This window comes from Aegilops tauschii, chromosome 2 (assembly GCF_002575655.3).
Source record: "Aegilops tauschii subsp. strangulata cultivar AL8/78 chromosome 2, Aet v6.0, whole genome shotgun sequence".
Taxonomy (NCBI): Eukaryota; Viridiplantae; Streptophyta; class Magnoliopsida; order Poales; family Poaceae; genus Aegilops; species Aegilops tauschii.
The window spans coordinates 475,999,853-476,017,995 of NC_053036.3; the positions used below are offsets into that span (position 1 = coordinate 475,999,853).

The window sequence follows — 18,143 nt, forward strand, 5'->3', positions numbered from 1 at the left end:
TCACTCAAGCTCCGATTTTCTTAATGGAATGTCAGTACTCCGGTCCGCCGTAAACAAGCGAGAGCTCTCACATTACTTGGCCTTTAGCAAAGAAGACGCAGACATCAAGCATCCCGATCCCGGCAACCATATGATAACACAATCAGCCAAAATTTGGACCTATCCATAATAAACTGAGAGACGATCTCGCACTCAATTGGGTGTGGTCTTCAAGAAAAGAAGGAAAATTACGCTGCCTCTGGCATGACGCCTTTGGCGCTATCCCCTCAACCGGCCCCGCCCAGCAGCCTCACCTATCTATCTTCTATCCACTAGGCTACAATGACGACTGTCTATGATGCGGGTGCGATCGCCAAGCAAGCCAAGTGTTTGACGAAATTCCTCGCCATGTACCCCGCTGCGTCCAGCTTGAAGCTTTTGCTCTATCCTCTCATTTTCTTTTCCTTTTTCGAGAGAGTGGGAGAAAAAAACAATCCTCTCATCTTCTCAGCCGGCCCCGCTCAGCAGCCTCAGCCCTCAGCAGTTCACCCGGGATCAACACGCTCCGTGCCGTCGCTCTCACTGACGACTGAACCTATATGATGGAGCGCGGCCACCAACTGTTCGACCAAATTCCTCGCCCCAGAGCGCGCCATGGCTCCCCCCTTCCCCCTCCTCCTCCTCCTCCTCCTCGTCGCCGGCGCCGGCGCCGGCGCCGCCGCGCCGCCGAATGGGCACGCGTGCGCGTCGGCCGAGGCCAACACCTACGCGTTCTGCGACGCCTCGCTGCCGTTCCCCGTCCGCGCGCGCGCCCTCGTCTCCCTCCTCACCCTCGACGAGAAGATAGCGCAGCTCTCCAACACCGCGGCGGGCGTGCCGCGCCTCGGCGTCCCGCCCTACGAGTGGTGGTCCGAGTCGCTCCACGGCCTCGCCGACAACGGCCCGGGCGTCAACTTCTCCTCGGGCCCCGTCGCCGCGGCCACCATCTTCCCCCAGGTCATCCTCTCCGCCGCCGCCTTCAACCGCTCGCTCTGGCGGGCGGTGGCCGAGGCCGTCGCCGTGGAGGCGCGCGCCATGCACAACGCCGGCCAGGCCGGCCTCACCTACTGGGCGCCCAACATCAACGTCTTCCGCGACCCGCGCTGGGGCCGCGGCCAGGAGACTCCCGGCGAGGACCCGGCCATGATCGCCGCCTACTCCGTCGAGTATGTCAAGGGCTTCCAGGGGGAGTACGGCGACGGCAGGGAGGGCAGGATGATGCTCTCCGCCTGCTGCAAGCACTACATCGCCTATGATTTGGAGAAATGGGGCAAGTTTGCGCGGTACACCTTCAATGCCGAGGTGAAGCGTTTGCTCCTATGAATGTTTCCGACTGTCTTTTGTATTACCAAAGCTCATTTTCGGTTATTACACTTTATCTAGCTTATTAAACATGCTGGTTGTTCACTTCATTAAGTAGTATGTCATACCATAACAGCCTATGCTTACAATGCTGTTTTTTCGGGAACTTGACATCACACTAGCACACTACCTTAGCAGTTCAGTCTATGAACAGAAAAACGCTTCTGCATACAGTTTTTTATTTTGAGGATCGCATACAGACTCTTTGGTACACTAAAAAACCTTCAGAGTGGGTGTATCATGTATCAGTGATGCCGAGAATCAAAATATCTGTGCCAAATGTGTGCAACATGAAATCACAGAGTCGCTTCTTTTTTGAACAATATATTCAATCAAAGAACAGAAATATTAGCTTGGAATCTGGTGAAGAATTCTTTTAAACTTCTATTACAATTTTAAATTTTGCATCCATTGTTGGTAGGTAAATGCGCAAGATTTTGAGGACACGTACGAGCCTCCTTTCAAGAGCTGCATCCAGGAGGGTCGTGCAAGTTGCTTGATGTGCTCATACAACCAGGTAAATGGTGTGCCAGCATGTGCCCGTAAAGATCTGCTGCAGAAGATTAGGGATGAATGGGGATTTAAAGGGTACTGCTTGCTTGCTCTCCTTTGAATCTGTAGTGCTTCAGCCTTGTACTATTAGATGTTGGAATGACACTAATGTCACTATTGGTGCTCATTTTGTGTCTGAAGGTACATCGTATCTGATTGTGATGCTGTGGCAATAATTCACGAAAACCAGACATACACGAGTTCAGATGAAGATTCAGTAGCGATTGTTCTCAAGGCCGGTTAGTTGCCTGAAACCCTCTCTCTTTCGCTGAGCATCGCATACTTTATCAGGATATTGCTATCTTTCTAGACTAGGACTTTTACTTCTCAGTTCAATAAACACTACAAAAAGCAAAGATTATGACTTTGGGAGATTAGGGACATAAAATTAATTTTTGGCCAACTAATGTGAACTCCATTTTGAGGCTTCTACTTTCTGCTTGCAGTGTGACAGATTTTAAAATATGAACTTTTACGCTTTGCCAGAATTAGCATGACGAAGGCTCAACATCTTCTCGAAATAGATTTCTTTGACCCACTTCTGTATATCATTCAACCAAGCAGTATTTCTTGCTGAATATGATTCCTGTTTTTCAAGGAATGGATGTCAACTGTGGGTCTTTCCTGATTCGGCATACAAAGTCGGCAATCGAGAAAGGAAAGATACAAGAAGAAGACATCAACCATGCTCTTTATAACCTGTTTTCTGTTCAGCTACGCCTTGGACTTTTTGAGAAAGCCAGTGAGAATCAATGGTTCACACGACTAGGCCCCAGCAATGTGTGCACGAAAGAGCACAGGGAGCTCGCAGCAGAAGCTGTAAGGCAGGGAACTGTCCTGTTGAAGAACGATGACAGTTTTTTGCCTCTAAAGAGAAGTGAAGTTAGTCATATTGCTATGATTGGAGCGGCAGCAAACGATGCATACATAATGGGTGGAGATTACACAGGTCTAAATCACCGGACTCATTTAAACACCTCTTATTTTTCTATCCTACGTAAACTAATGTAAGCCTCACTTTGTTCAGGTGCTCCCTGTGATCCTATCACCTTTCTTAAAGGCATGCAAGCCTTTGTTCCGCAAACGACCGTTGCTGGTGGTTGCAAAAATGTATCATGTGACTCAACGGATGGATTTGGCGAAGCCATTGAAGCAGCTAAAAGAGCTGACATTGTTGTTGTGATTGCTGGGTTGAACCTGACTCAGGAGACCGAAGATCTTGACAGAGTGACCCTTCTCCTTCCAGGCAAGCAGCAGGACCTCGTAAATATCATTGCCAGTGTAACAAAGAAGCCTATCGTGTTGGTGATCACGGGTGGTGGTCCTGTTGATGTTTCTTTCGCGAAGCAAGATACAAGAATTGCAAGTGTCCTGTGGATTGGATATCCAGGAGAAGTTGGCGGGCAAGTTCTCCCAGAAATTCTTTTCGGAGAGTACAATCCAGGTGAGTAAATAACATGCGGTCAAATAGAAAACCTTGTATTGTTAGCTAATCTAGTACACTCTGCTGATGACAGGAGGAAAATTGCCCATCACTTGGTACCCTGAATCCTTCACTGCGGTTCCAATGACCGATATGAACATGAGAGCCGACCCTTTGCGCGGCTACCCTGGAAGAACATATCGGTTCTACACCGGAGATGCGGTATACGGTTTCGGTTACGGTCTGAGTTACACAAAGTACTCGTACAACTTCTTGCAAGGTCCAAACAGAATCAGCCTGTCACATTCACCAGTTCCAGGCCTCATCAGTAGGAAGCCTGCATACACACGGAGGGACGGGCTGGATTACGTGCAGGTTGAAGACATCGCGTCATGTGAATCCCTAGTCTTCTCTGTCCACATCTCGGTCGCCAACGACGGTGCCATGGACGGGAGCCACGCCGTTCTACTGTTCGCGAGATCGAAGTCGAGGGTTCCTGGCTTCCCTCTGAAGCAGCTGGTTGGTTTCGAGCGCGTCTACACTGCCGCCGGCAGATCAACCAACATGGAGATCAAGGTGGATCCCTGCAAGCATATGAGCGCGGCCAACACTGAAGGCAGAAGGGTGCTGCTTCTGGGATCCCATCATCTCATGGTAGGAGACGAAGTGCACGAGTTTGTCATCGAAGCATAACAATCTAAATCGTGTGTCACTTCTATAGCTGCTGTATTTGGCACAGTCGGATTTACACCTGTACAATTGTACCATAATCATGTTGTAAAGATTCATTGGATGCATGTACGGTTGAACCGATTTTGCAGTAAAAGAAAGCAAAAGCAATAAATTTGACGCTGTTCTAGTTCTATTTTTGTTAGATGAACACTGTTTTTTTCAAGAGTAACAAATTGCGTATCATATTTTTATAGAAGGCAGAAAGAAATTAACAGGAAATGTCGCAAGCCCAACAAGTAGAGCTACCAGCTAGCATCCGCATACCCACCCCCAAATACATGCTACTTGCATAAAGATTTGAAAACACGTAGCTCTGGCCGATCTCCAAGTTTGTATCTCATCTAGAATGAGGTTAACAAATTGGGGGATAGTCTGTTGTTGCGCCATATTTCTGAACACCCGCGCATTAGAATGACTAGCGAATCAAAAGCTCTTTCTGCTTGTCTTCGGCACCTCCTTGCTCGATCTTAGCCACCACTCCTCCAGGATGTCTAGAATGACTAGCGAATCAAAGCTCTTTCTGCTTGTCTTCGGCACCTCCTTGCTCGATCTTAGCCACCACTCCTCCAGCATGTCTGTCTAGCGTAAACACACTGCATAAAGATGTGGTCAAGAGTGTCCTCTTCCTGGCAGCAAGTGAAGCACGGGCAGTGCCGTCTTGTAATCCATGTCGAAGCCGTCTATCAGAGGTCCAGACACGATAATGGAGAACAAGCCATATGAATATTTTGCATTTGAACGGTGCCCAACTTTTTCATATGCAATGAGCGGGTGAACCATGCCATGGCACAACATCTTGTAGGTAGATTGAGCCGAGTACTGAGCGGAGGCACTCCATCTCCAGGTGAAAATGTCGGGGGTGCTAATATTAAGAGAGATGATGCTGACGACCGACCATAGGTTTGAGAACCGTTGTGGTGCTAGACCTGCACCTTACGTCTGTGATCTAGCTTAGGTTGTTGAGGGCATCATGGACTGTTCTTTCATTGATGCATCTCGTAGTCACCTTCTCTAAGACAAGGGGTGCTATTTCTGCAACTGTCGTACCATTGATCCAGCGGTCTCTCCAGAATAGGAGGAATTTACCATCTCCTAACTGGATGTGCACAAGGCTATCAAAAATGCCCTTGGCCACATCATCACACAACGGCAGTAGGCCTTGCCAGGGTCTGCTGGGGTCCGTCCTACGCAACCATTCCCATCTGACGCGCAGTGCCAATGCTTGAAGCTTTAAGTTTTTTTACTCCTAGTCCTTCAAACTCCGTCCGACGACAAACCGTGTTCCAAGCCACGAGGCATTGGCCTCCATGGACTTTATCAGATCCACCCCAGAAGAAAGCCCTCGTCCATTTGTCAATTTCCTTGAAGACCCAAATAGGGGGTCTAGCACCAATAGTGGTGGATAGGTCTCGCAGCGATGACGCTCTTAACTAGCACAGGGCGACCTAGCCTCGTAATCAATCTGCGTTGCCATGCCGGGATAAACTCCTTAACTGCGTCTAGGATTGGCTGCCACTGAGCCTTGGTGAGCTGAGAAATACTGAGCTGCAATCCCAAATATTTGCATGGAAAATGCGCAATGCGGCACCTGGATCTCCTCAATCTGGCCCGTGTCTGCAGTGTCTGATCTGATTGGGTGGTCCATGATTTAGCATAATTGACTCTCAGACCCGACGCTTCACCAAATATCTCCAGAGCACTACCGACAAAGTTCAGATCTTGGCGAGACGGACGCATAATGAGGATTACATCGTCTGCAAAGATAGAAACTTGTTGTAGCGGAGTGGCGCCCGGAAGAAGGGATATCACCCCCAAAGTTGTTGCTCTGAGTGACGAAAAAGGGTTTCCCCCCGCTTTATATTATAAAGCACCAACCACAGAGCAAAGTAACGGTAGCAAGGTTCCGCCAGCCAGACCTGACAACAGCCATACAAGTAGAGGGAACATAGGTCTTGCTGGGGGAGCAACACAACAATCCCCTAAAACGAGAAGGAAAAGCTAATCCGGCTCCGGCGGTGGTGGAGGAAGCGGCTGCTGGAGTGGTTGCGCGAGTCTGGAGGCGGTGGAGCGGAGGTGGGTGATCATCCTGTCGATGAAGAGGCGGTCTTGGCGCTTGCTAAGCGGCCTCCAGAGCTGTAAAAAGCCACACAGTTTGTATACGGCGTTAGTGTCACGCTGAGGAATGCTGTGCTCAATCACCAATTTATTACGGACATTCCATAATGTCCACAACTGTGATCCGACCAACACCAAGAGGGAGGGACGCGCAAAGCTAGGGAAGGTAAGAACTTCCGCAAACATATCCGGGAGGTTAGTATGGCACCAACTGCCACCTACGATCTCGCGCATGCAACTCCATAAGAATCTTGCGAAGGGGCAAGAAAAGAAGATGTGGTTCGAGTCTTCAGGGACCGAGCACAGAGGGCATAGGCCATCGGAGGGGCCATTCCGCTTAAGCACCTTCGTGCCAGATGGAAGGTGCCCTCTTACTAGTTGCCATAGGAAGATTCTAATCTTCAGAGGCAGTTTAATCTCCCATAGGAAGATTCCAAAGTTGTTGCTCTAAGAATGATGGATGTCAAGGATTCCGTAGCAATGACGAAGAGAAGGGGAGATAGAGGGCCCCTTTGTCTGAGTCCACGTGCATGCATAATCTTTATGCCAGGGATGCCATTCAAAATCATTCTCGAACTAGCCAACTAGAGGAGGATGGAGATCCATGGCAACCATTTGGCACTGAATCCTGTCTGCGGCAACTCCTCATAGAGGAAAGCCCATGAAAGGCAGTCGAAGGCCCGTGATATATCAAGCTTGAGCATCACTCCCTTGCACTTCCTTGAATGCAAGCGCCTAGCCACCTGGCGGACCAAAATGAAGTTGTCGTGTAGGCATCACTTGATAATGAATGTTGACTGATTTGCGGAGATGAACGTGCCCATATGTCGTCACGCACGGTTCGCTAAGATTTTTGCCACCAATTTTGGGAAGCTATTTATCAAGCTTATAGGTCTATAGTCACCAATGACATTCGCATCCGGCTTCATAGGAATAAGCGTGATGAGCCCTTTATTAAGCGATGCGAATCCTCTGCCATCACCATCGTAAAATTTTAGGAGGGCTGCCATGATATCATTTTTTATTATGCTCCAAGTCTTGTGATAGAATATCCCCATAAATCCACCTGGCGAGGGGCACGATGTGGTGGCATCTCCTTTATGACTTCCCAGACCTCATCGTCGGTAAATATGCCGTCAAGATCACAGAGGTCGGTCCGTTGCATGCCTAGCTCCACAAGATCAAGGGAGTGCATTGTTGTATCATATTGTTTCAATGATGTATATATATGTTGGATTGTATAAAAAACAGTATAATTGTTGTATAAATCTAGGGCTCATGCAGCCCAAGATGGTCTGAAAGGCATCGTCGAAGGACGTTCCCACTTACAGTGATCGCGGGGATGAAATTTCCGCACGACTTCCATTGGCGGCAGCGTTAAACAACTTTGGTGTTGGCGTCTCCCGCTTACAGCCATCGCACTCTAGATCTTTGCCTTGCAATAGTACGCTCCGGGGATGACAAGCCCGACACCGTGAGTTTGAGGGTACGTCGCTCCAGGGATGAACACTGTTTCTAATTCTGATACTGCCGATCCACCTGCACGGTCTCTCTAATCTCCCGTGATGAGAGGATACTGGCAGCAATGTGCCGTACCAACCTTCCCTAATCTCTCGTGCCAAGTTAGCAAAAGCGCCAGCTCACCGCCGCTGGTTTTGCAACGACCAGCCGGGCCAGGCGGGCGGGCCCAGCCGAGCCCCCGGCGCGCGAGGCCACCACATGACACACCACACGCGAGCAGCAAAAACAGCCAGCCAGCCAGCCACCCCCGCCCGCCTCCCTTTCCGTCCGTCCCCAACCGTCCCCCTCTCTCGCTCGCATCACAACAAACGCGCTCTCTCCTCGCCCAGCTTCCGGAACTCGCCCCCCGTCCCCGTCGCCACCGGCATGGCCTCCGCCGTCTCCCTCGCCGCCTCCTCCTCGCCCCTCGCCGCCACCTCGCCCTCGCGCGCGCCGCGCCCCCACCAGGCGCTCCCGCCCGCCCGTGGCCCGCGGTCCCAGGCCCAGGCCCTCCGCGCGGTCTCCGGCCCCGCCGGGAGCCGCCGGTGGGGCGTCGGCCGCGGCGCGACGGTCGTCTGCGCCGTCCAGGGCCAGGACACCACCATCCAAGGTATATAACGCGCCAGCTCGCCTGATCGGCATGTTGATCCGTCTTCTGTTACATGGGATTTGGTGGTGGCGAGATACTGATCCGATTAATGCGTCTGCGTGGATCTGCTGCGTGTTTTCCGATGCGTCTAGGCACGAGATGAGGCTTTGCTTTCAGGATTAGGATCTGCTTCGGGGAATCGGCCAATCGTGCCTTGGGTCGCTTCCACGTGGTCCCCCAACGTCTCAGTTGTTAGGAGCATAGCAGCGATGTGGACGCGAGGCTGTGGATTTTACCCCGTTTGTAGCAACTCGACGTTCGACGTCTCTGCTGCGGTGCCAGCGTATGCGTACATGTCTTCATGGATGCATCTGCTGTCTTGATTTGTAGAGCTTGCGCCTGAGTTTGCTGGGAAGCTCGCTGTACAGTGTGCATGGGCAAGCTTGGGCTGCTCTTACAACTATTACTGTTGTCACACATATGATTTTATGACGGGCACTTGTATCTAAATATGGAATTGCGCAACTGTTTAATGCGAGTTATTGTAGATACTAGACTGTTTAATGGTTATTCAACTTATTGATACCTGTGTGTTTGGTTGATGGAGATTTGTTATTACTGTGCCTGAAACACCACTACATTTAAGGTAACGAGGCTGGCGCTGGACCATGTCAGTGTCCCTGAGAGGACTGAATGTATTTCACATTACTCCCTTCAGCGTAATTGTGTTTTCTTGCCCAGTGACACATAAATGAGCAAATAGCGGGTCTTCGTACAGAAATCTTTTTTGGAAATATCGTAAGTGAATTAGAGAAGGGCCTCTGATTTATGCAATGGTGCATCGGGTGATTGAATTTCATTTTCAGTTCCTTTTTATGTTAAAATTCTTGCAGTCAAAAACACTTGGCTTCAGTGACTAGCACTACATCCATGATATTCTTACATGTATTTAGAGAAGTAATGGAACAACAAGTTCTATACAACTATAGAGCTGCCCCCATGATATGGACATATTAAGATGAATCTGGCTGCGGTGTCGAAAGCTTAAGCTGTTGGTGTATTCAAGGAATTATCATTGCGTTATGGATATAGACATCTCGTGGTTGTACACTCGTAGTTCTGTGATGGTGCACTAAGAGTTTGTGGAAGTTCAAAAAAATTGATATCTTACACAAAGCAACGTAAATACACTCTTTTCTGAACAAAAAAAAACAATTACTGTTTGTGCTACATTAATGTAAATGCTATGTTCAAAAAAATAGTGTGCTACAAGATTTAGCGCTGCCCTTCTCCAAATGCTATACAAGTTATAGCGTGCTATATTTAAAAATAGCGGCATAAAAATGTCAAATATAACACAAAATTTAAGGCCTTCCATAATTTGCAATGAAAGGGGACACTCCAAATTAAACAAAGAAGCATACGAGAGCTAGGTTCAGGGCATGTACACTCCTAATTTGTAAGGAAAGAGTGTTACACTCCTAATTAAACAGAGAAACATCGGTGGCTGACTTGCCGGCGCCGGTGGCGTGGTTGACTTCGGCGCTGTCTTGCTGGAGTTGGAGGCGTAGCCGACGCCGCTACTTGGAGGGGGGTGGAGGGAAGCTGCTGCCGCTCACGATCTGCCACCGCCGCCTTTGCTCATGAGTCACGAATGCCCCCATCGTCGCTGCACTCGGTCACGAGCTGGTAGGAAATTGGTGATGAGTTGGCTAGGTTTGGTTCGTTGCGTTTGCATCTAAGAGAGAGTGAGTGTGAGTTGGGCCAATGCGATGCGGCGATGCCTGATAGGCTGCTGTGTGGTACATACTAAAACGCTATAACGTTATTTCGTCTAGCGTCAAAATAGCGTGCTATAGCACAAATAGCGCCATAGTGAGCAAATTAGCTAAAACGTAACGTGGCCCTCCCAGATATGCTATAGCGACGCTATAACGTCGAAATAGCATGCTATTTTTTCATCTTCCTTCTGAAAGAAATATACCCGTCTATGTTAATAACGACAAGTTATTGGGCCTAAATCAATATCTGACATGGAAATGCCATGCGCCTTCTGCTGCTGAAGATATTCCTGTAAAAGTGGTTTTATCGATCTTCTGTTAACAGATTTCTCAATCTGGTTGGGATTTCGCTGATCTACTTTTGGGGTCGACCTGACGCTTTACAGTGATTAGAACTTTTATGGGTGTTTATGCAGATATCGTGCTGTTTTTTGACTTTAATTTGTGTTTGAATCCTCTAACTTTTCAAACTCGACCAATTTGAGCTGGGATAGGATCATTGAACAGAGAGGCAACAGCATGAAAACAGTGCCTGTAGTGTTGCTTGTTAATAGCTGGAGTTAGCTTTCTGTTTATCTCTTTGTTTCATCATTCAATGTTCATCAGCATGAAACAATAAAGATTTGGAGTATGATTGGTTTGATGCCAAAAATTGGCTTGCCAACATTTGGCAAATGCCAAAAATTGGCTAGTGCTTGGTCGGTTACCAACTTTACTTGCCAACCTCACAAGAAGTTGCCACTTTTTGGCAACTTTTGCCAATTGTTGGCTTGCCAAGTATTGACAATGCCAAATGTTGGCATCAAACCAATTAGCCTCTTGGTTTGCCAATTACTCTATATTTTCTACAAGCTATTTGATCTGGACATTGTATTTGGGGATCATAGAACTTGTGAAGTTAGTTGATTTAGTTTTTTTCTCTCGCTGTACTTCAGCAGTTTCATTCATTGATGTGTTCTCAATTGTTCATTGCGATACTGTCCATTTGTTTTGTAGTTCCCGATGTCACGAAGACAACATGGCAATCACTTGTTATAGAGAGCGAGGTTCCTGTTCTTGTTGAATTCTGGGCTTCATGGTGTGGACCTTGCAAAATGATTGATCCAGTTATTGGTAAGCTGTCAAAGGAGTATGAAGGGAAGCTGAAATGCTACAAGCTCAACACCGATGAGAATCCAGACATAGCAAGCCAGTATGGCGTCCGGAGCATCCCAACCATGATGATCTTCAAGAACGGCGAGAAAAAAGACGCGGTGATAGGAGCAGTGCCTGAAAGCACGCTGATCACATGCATCGAGAAGTTTACCGAGAGGTAAAATGCTGAACGGGCCTCCTCGACGGTTACTCGGCATTCCACATCCATTGTTCAGTCAGATCATCGAAAACTCGACGTCATCTGTGCAATCTTTCTATACGTGCGTTCAGTTGTGTAGATAGTATTGGAAACTTGCTCTCTGTACCATCAATAAATAGAATCACAGAAGTGTTAATGATAAAAATCCCAAGGAAGCCTGGTTTCATTTTGCCATTCTTTTGGGCTGTAGATATGTATGACGGGACTGTTAAGAGTCATATTCTGTATTATCATATCACATATTCCGTCAGTTGATGTGATCGTTTCCCTTATAAACTGATGAATCTGTATCTGTGATACTGTTTCTAGATCTTGATTGTGAACACTGTCCCCCCAATCATATGTTTCTCTTATCTTTTAGATGGCTGTGGATGAGAATATGAGACGCAGATGCGCTGGTTGGATGGAATAGACTGATACCTCTTTGCTTTTTCAGGGGGCGATAGTCGTATTCAGAGTAAGTATATGTAACTGATCGATCAAAACAGACAGAACCCTGTTTGGTAGTTGCATCAAATTCAGAACATGGCGAATATGTACGTCTGATTCGATCGCGTCGTCGTGAGGACCACGAGAAGTGTTAAATCGGTCGGCGGAGAATTATGATTATTGGTGACATGACATTGCACATCAGCTGGCTGGAGCAGAAAGCACATCAACGTCATTTCCTAGTTTATCCGGTTCATTTTCTCGACTTGAATCGTGACAGGTATAGTATTTCCAAGAGCATGGCATCTGGATCTGGTTCAGCTCTTTAAATGCCTCCTTGTTGGGTTTGTGTCTGGCAGCCCATCTGCAGGACCTGTTACAGTAGTAGCTTTGATAACTTTTAACAAACAGTGACCCGTTTCAGAAAACCAGTCGGCGCATGCAGTAAACTGCGGCCGCCGGCCAGCACGACACGAGGAAGGGGCCGATCCACGTCCACGGTCTCCTCGTCATGTAAACAAACAGTGGGCGACTGTATGTGCCTTGATCGTTTGGTAGTACAGTACTACGTGGGCGCACGCACGCACCCGTGGGGCATTCAATTGGCTGGGCCATGACCCCTCCCCGCTCCCGGTCCCGTCGTCGTTAGCTGTAGCTGACAGCATATCAAAATACGGTTCGTCAATAACTAAATGGATCCACCACATCCAGTAAACAAAACCTCCGTTTTCCGGCCCCGCTAAAAACGTGGGTGCACCGGCGCGACGCGTCGCGCGGCGATCTCGTTGGATCCCAGACCACATGACATGCCTTGACTCCGCCACCAGCCGTTGGCCCTCGCCGTCGGCGCGGCGGCACGGTAGGCTGCCACGCCCCCTCTCCCCGCACCTACCGGGTTCCCAATGATTACTTGTGCGGGAGCCTCGTGCGCGCGTTGCATAATGCCTCCGTCGTGGACGGACGGGCGGGCGACCAGACAGGACAGAGCACGCACCAACCGCCGTGCCCGTGCCCGTGCCTTATCGCCGCGGCTCCCGCGGCATGGGACGCGACGACGCACACGCCGGAATCTGTCGTATCCCCCTTCGCCCACCGGCAATAAGAGCATCTCCAGTCGCACCCCCAGCAAGACCCTCACGCGATTTTTTGGCCGCCGACACCGAAAAATCGGCCCAGTCGCGTTCCCAAAGGCCCTTTTTTCACCGGCTCGGGCCGAAATTGGCGCCGGCGAACCCAGGCCGAACCCGGCTTGCTGGGGGGGTGCTTGGGGGCGCTGGCTGAATCGTTTTTGGCGCGAAAATCGGCGGGCCCTCCTTAGCAGCGACTCGGCTCTTCTCGTCGCTTTGTCGTCCTCATTACCTCGGTTCCCGCGGGGGAATCTATGCCAAAGCTGTCGCGCCGGTCAGCCTCCTCCATTGATGCCTCACGGGCGGCGCAGTGAAGACGGGCCGACGCGCGTCACTCGCCCGCCACGCGTACGCACGGCGGCTACGCGAGCGCCGCCTATATAAGCCGCCCCCTCCCGCACCGGTGAGCCACGCACACACCTCGCTCTCTCCACCGCCGACGCCCCCGTTCCTCCCTCTTTCTCGCCCTTTCCAGTTCACCCCAATGGCCGAGCGCTTCCCAGGCGATGGCGCGGCGGCGAACGGCTTCGGCCGCCGCCACCTTCACGAGGACGAAGCCCGGCTTCTCTATGAGGCCGAGTACCCGGTCCCGCCGGACATGCGGGTGCCCGGGGCGTGGAGGATAAGCGCCGGCGGGGTCCCGGTGCCGCCGCCGCCCACCGGGGCGGCGCGTCGCGCGGAGATCGCCCGTATACGTGCTTCTCTGCCGCATGCGGCGAGAGAAGGGCCGCGGTACACCCCCGACAGCACGCTGTGGGAGCCGTACTTCCGTCGCCGCCACGCCGAGCAGCTTGAGGCCACCAACGACATCGTGCCCTTCGGGAGGCTCAACGCCGACGGCCGCCGCCGATGGTGGGGCGTGCCCGGCCGCACACTGGAGGCCGTCCTCGAGTACATCGAGGGCGGCAACACGCCCAGGCTTGAGGTGGAGCCCGGCCTCCCCGCGGAGTACGAGGCCATAGTCCGACGCGGCTTCTCTGACGGGGCCGCCCTAAAGTGGGCGCGGGACGACTACCTCCGCGACGAGATGGTCCGGCAGCGCCGAGCCCTGCAGGAGATAGCCGCCCGCCAGCGTGGGCGCGAGGACGAGAACGGCGTGGTGATCCTCGACAGCGACGAGGACGCCCCTGGACCGTCCAACCCGCTGCGTGTCGGCGATCCTGGGCAGGGGTGCAGCAGGGACGGCGGCCGCGGAGGAGGCGACGGCGGCGGCGACTACACGCAGTTCTACAGGCTCCTCGGCATGTAGAGCTTCAAGGGCGGCGGGCGGCGGGCGGCGAGGAACGGCGAGGGCGAAGGCGGGTCTAGTAGTGTTTTTTTCTTCTTTTGTAAAATATTTGTCTTATGTTATGAACTCGCCGAAGTTTGGTTGAATTTGCGCCTTGTTTGTGAGAATGTGGGGCCGAATTTTGTTTTTCAAAAAAACGTGGGCGCGGCGACTGGGGAGCATCACGCCCCCAGCACGGGTTAGCGCCGGTACGCCCCTAGATTTTAGCGCCTCCTGGGGGCCAACGGCTGGAGATGCTCTTGGAGATGCTCTAAGAGCATCTCCAGCCGTTCGGCCCCTCGGGGCGCCGAAAAAGAGCGGTCTGGGGCGAACCGGCGCTAGATTGGCCCCTGAGGGCGACCTAGCTCCCAGTCACGCCCCCAGGCGACGCCCCCCAAGTCGCGCAATTTCAAACTTGGTCATTCCCACTCACAAAAAACGCCACAAGTCCGGCGATCTGCGGCCACAGTTCGGCGATCGGATAAATAGTTCGACGTACAAAAAAAGAAAGGACGCGTGCGCAACGCATCACACGGCGGGCCGCCGGTCCTGGCCGCCCCCTTCTTCTTCTTGCGTCTCCTCGCCGGAACAGGCTCCTCCTCCTCCTCCTCCTCCTCCTCCTCCTGCTCGTCCGGCTCCTCCTCGCCGTACTTGAGCTCGCCGTCCATGCCGTCGCTGAGGTCCACCGTGTCGTCCTGGATAGCGAACCTGGGGGACGCGGCGGCCGCGGCCGAGCCTGCCGTGATGATGTCCTCCATATCGGCTTCGGTCGCGTCGGTGTCGCCGAGGTGCGACGTGGAAGCTTGCGAGAAGGGCAGCGCGCCACGGCGGAGAGGGGGCGTCGGGGAGGACACGTAGGTCGGCGGCGAGTAGTTGTATGGAGGGTACTGCATGCCGGCGAAGGCGGGCGAGGGCGTGCGCTGGGCCGGGTGTCCATGGGGGAAGGTGACGTTGGGGCTGAACCCACAGTGCGCGTCCCCGTCGGTGTAGTCGGCGACGGCGTGCATCCCCAGGGTTGCGGCGACGACGAGAAGCAGGCTGGAGAGCCGACACTTTGCTGGCTCCAGGGCGCGTACTGGGCGTGGCCGCTGGGTGGATTCATCATCCCCACGCGAGCCGCCTCGGCTTGCTCCGCCGCCGTCGCTGCCGCGAGCGGCACGCTGTCCCGGGCCTTCTTGGCGTTGGCCTTGTTCCGCCGGTCGGTGGTCACAGCCTCCCTGCGCTGAACTTCCGCCCTCCAGTCGGCGTTGGACATGCCCGGTGGCTTGGACGGCGGCGCCCTCGGCTTCCTCTGCTTCGGCTGGGCGATGCCGGCGGTTGCAGCTGTCGCAGCGCGGGGGATCGCGTACTTCTTCGGCGGCATGGCGGCCGGCTGGGAGGCGAGCGGGAGGAAGATTGGCGGGAGGAATGGAGAGAATGAGTGGGGGGAAAGCGGGAAGAAACGGCGGGAAAAGGCTCTCAACTCGCCGACAGAGCGGCCCCACACCACTTTTCGCTTGTGTCGGCGCCCCAAGGCGTCCCCCAGCGCGCCGGCTGTTATTTCAGCCCAACCCGGCGAAAAAAGACTCGTAAGGGCGCGACTGTGCCAATTTTCATCCGCCGGCGCTAAAAATTCATATGTGAAGGGCCTGTTAGGGACGCGGCTGGAGATGCTTTAAACAAACTGGCCAGTGGCCACGCCGGGGGTTAAGAGCATCTCCACTAGGCTCCCCAAGACACCCCAAGCGCTTTTTTAGCACCGGCGTAAAAAAATGGTCCTAGTCACGCCCCCACGAGCTGATTTTGCGCCGGATTTTAGCAAAAACAGCGCCGGCGACCGCAGGCATAACCCAGCCCCTGGGAGGCACTTGGGACGTCCCGCGCTACTTTATGCATGGTGAAACCCCAACAGCCAGCCTCTCTTCCCCTTTCTGCATGCAAAAGGAATCTGGCTCCTCTCTCTCTCCGCAAGCAGAGCTCCGCTCCAGCACGCCACCGAGCTCGCCGCCTCTCCGCCCCCCTCCCCGCCAGCCTCCACCGCGCCACAGACCTCGCTGCGTCCCCGGCCGGATCCCGCAGGCACTCCCCCTGCTGGTCGCAGCCACCTCCTCGCCGCGCGCCGGCCGGCCTCTGCATCCTCACCGCGGGCACATTAGTGTACCAGTACAGGGGCACGGCGGTGCAGCGTAGGGCGTCGTCGCGGTGGCGGGGCGAGGAGTCGACCGAGTAGCCGCCGCTGCAGACCTCGACCTCCTTGGCGTCGGAGGACTCGTCCATGTCGAAAGCCTCGTCCATGTCGGAGGCCATGGAGGTGCTCCCGTCAGTGGTGGGGCGCAGCGGCACGGACGCGCGCGGCAGGTGCCGAGGCCGAGGCCGACGCCGCCCGCGCGTGGCCGGGCGGAGGAGGAGCGCGCGTGGCCGGGGCGGAGGAGGTTGCGCGCGTGGCGAGCTCCGCCGCGGGGTCCGCCGGCAGGTGCAGGATGCGCGCCGTCGTCGAGTCCCTGGATAGGCCGGGCTTGGCCGGGTGCGGCACACCGGCGCGCATCCGCGGCCGCGCGCGCGCTCCAGGACATGCTCCAAGGTGCAGACGAGCCTGTGCGCGCGCTCCAGGACGTGCTCCAGGGAGACCGCGTGGGTGGGCGGGTGCGGTGCAGACGCGACCGTGGCAAGGTAGCGGACGGGACGACCTCCTGGAGCGCGCGGCGGCCGGGATGACGACGTCCGCGACCGCTGCGCCCGGCGCGCCTGCCAAACTTGCGGCACCCCGCGGCCGCCCGCACTGCTGCCGCTGCTCATCCCCAGCCGGCGCTTCGGACGCCATGGCCGGAGCTCCGCTCCTGCGCGCGGTCGCGCGCCCCTGGCCGCGCCCCCTGCCCGCTTGGCCGTGTCCCCGCGAGCACTTGCGAGCTGCTGCTGCCTCCTACGCGCCCCGCCTCGCCTCTGGCCGCGGCCCTGCCTACTGCTTGCGCCGCCGCCGCCGCTGCCTCTTCCTGCGCGCCCCGCCTCGCCTCTGGCCGCGCCCCCGTCCACTTGGCCGCCTTGGCGCCGTCGGCGACCTCCTTGGCGACGCTCGCGCTCCTCCGCTGGCTGGAGGTCGTCGACGCCGCCACGGTCAAGGTGCTCGATGAAATGCCGCTTCGTTTGTGGGAGTCCAACACTGCTCATAGCGAGGCAACGAGTGGAAAATTCCCCCCAAGCCAAAGTTCTCGCCGGCAGCCTCCCAGGAGGCGAAAAAATGCCTGCTGGGGAAGCAAACGGCTGGAGATGCTCTAAACGAGGAGGAGTTTACCCTCCGGGGTTGAGCTCAGTGGCCTGGGAAGGAACCAAAGCCAACGTCCACTGGCTCCCGGCCGGCACATTGGTTGGGGAAAAACCGGGGGGCGCTGTCTGGCCAGGCCCAGTTTGAGGACACAGGGGTCGGTCAGTGTGCCGTGACCGCCACAATTCACTGCTCGCCAGCCTATCTGCCTAGGATGACTGTGCCCTGCGTCCCGACGCCATCACGATAAGGTCGAGCCTATACTTTGTCTGCTTCCGCTTACCCCTCACTCAATGTGACTTCAGACGCGAGCTTATCCTCAGTGATCATGTCGCAAATATCTGCTTTCTCAGTGGGGCACGACACGGCCAGAAAAATTGCAACCTCTCTAAAGTGTGCTACGTACTTAATTAATCAACAAACAAATACTAGTAGGAACCGTGATTGAAGGGCTGATAATCATTGCGCTGGTGCCTACATGTTTGACAGGGGCCAAACATAATCTTTCGAAGATATATTCCTGTCCGCATATAGAATTTCAGCTCGGAATAATGGACGCTTGCGTGTGCGGGCTAGTGATGTGATTGCTCGCAACTACTACACGGAGGGGACATTAACTTGTGCGCCCGTGTCGCTCGTTAGATCACTAAACAAAG

General features: G+C 53.8%; 2 protein-coding genes across 2 annotated transcripts; both read left to right on the forward strand.

Annotated features, from left to right (window-relative positions):
• The first annotated feature begins 341 nt into the window (after positions 1-341).
• Positions 342-4,218, forward strand: LOC109732103 (probable beta-D-xylosidase 6). Its single transcript, XM_020291300.4, has 6 exons — positions 342-1,320; positions 1,802-1,968; positions 2,074-2,171; positions 2,531-2,881; positions 2,960-3,376; positions 3,450-4,218. The coding sequence occupies exons 1-6, from the start codon at positions 634-636 to the stop codon at positions 4,046-4,048; spliced, it is 2,319 nt and encodes a 772-aa protein (XP_020146889.1). The 5' UTR covers positions 342-633; the 3' UTR covers positions 4,049-4,218.
• A 3,688-nt stretch (positions 4,219-7,906) lies between these two features.
• Positions 7,907-11,702, forward strand: LOC109732105 (thioredoxin M2, chloroplastic). Its single transcript, XM_020291301.4, has 2 exons — positions 7,907-8,312; positions 11,069-11,702. Exons 1-2 carry the CDS (start codon positions 7,922-7,924, stop codon positions 11,386-11,388), a joined length of 711 nt encoding a protein of 236 aa, XP_020146890.4. The 5' UTR covers positions 7,907-7,921; the 3' UTR covers positions 11,389-11,702.
• The last annotated feature ends 6,441 nt before the right edge of the window (positions 11,703-18,143 follow it).

What these genes read in the sequence shown, in the direction of transcription:
- LOC109732103 (XM_020291300.4), top strand. Translation starts at nt 634, where the DNA reads ATGGCTCCCCCCTTCCCCCTCCTCCTCCTCCTCCTCCTCGTCGCCGGC. An exon ending in AATGGGTGGAGATTACACAG is followed by an intron (nt 2,882 to 2,959) that starts GTCTAAATCACC and finishes CACTTTGTTCAG; the next exon opens with GTGCTCCCTGTGATCCTATC. An exon ending in TTTCGGAGAGTACAATCCAG is followed by an intron (nt 3,377 to 3,449) that starts GTGAGTAAATAA and finishes TGCTGATGACAG; the next exon opens with GAGGAAAATTGCCCATCACT.
- LOC109732105 (XM_020291301.4), top strand. Translation starts at nt 7,922, where the DNA reads ATGACACACCACACGCGAGCAGCAAAAACAGCCAGCCAGCCAGCCACC. An exon ending in CCAGGACACCACCATCCAAG is followed by an intron (nt 8,313 to 11,068) that starts GTATATAACGCG and finishes TTTGTTTTGTAG; the next exon opens with TTCCCGATGTCACGAAGACA.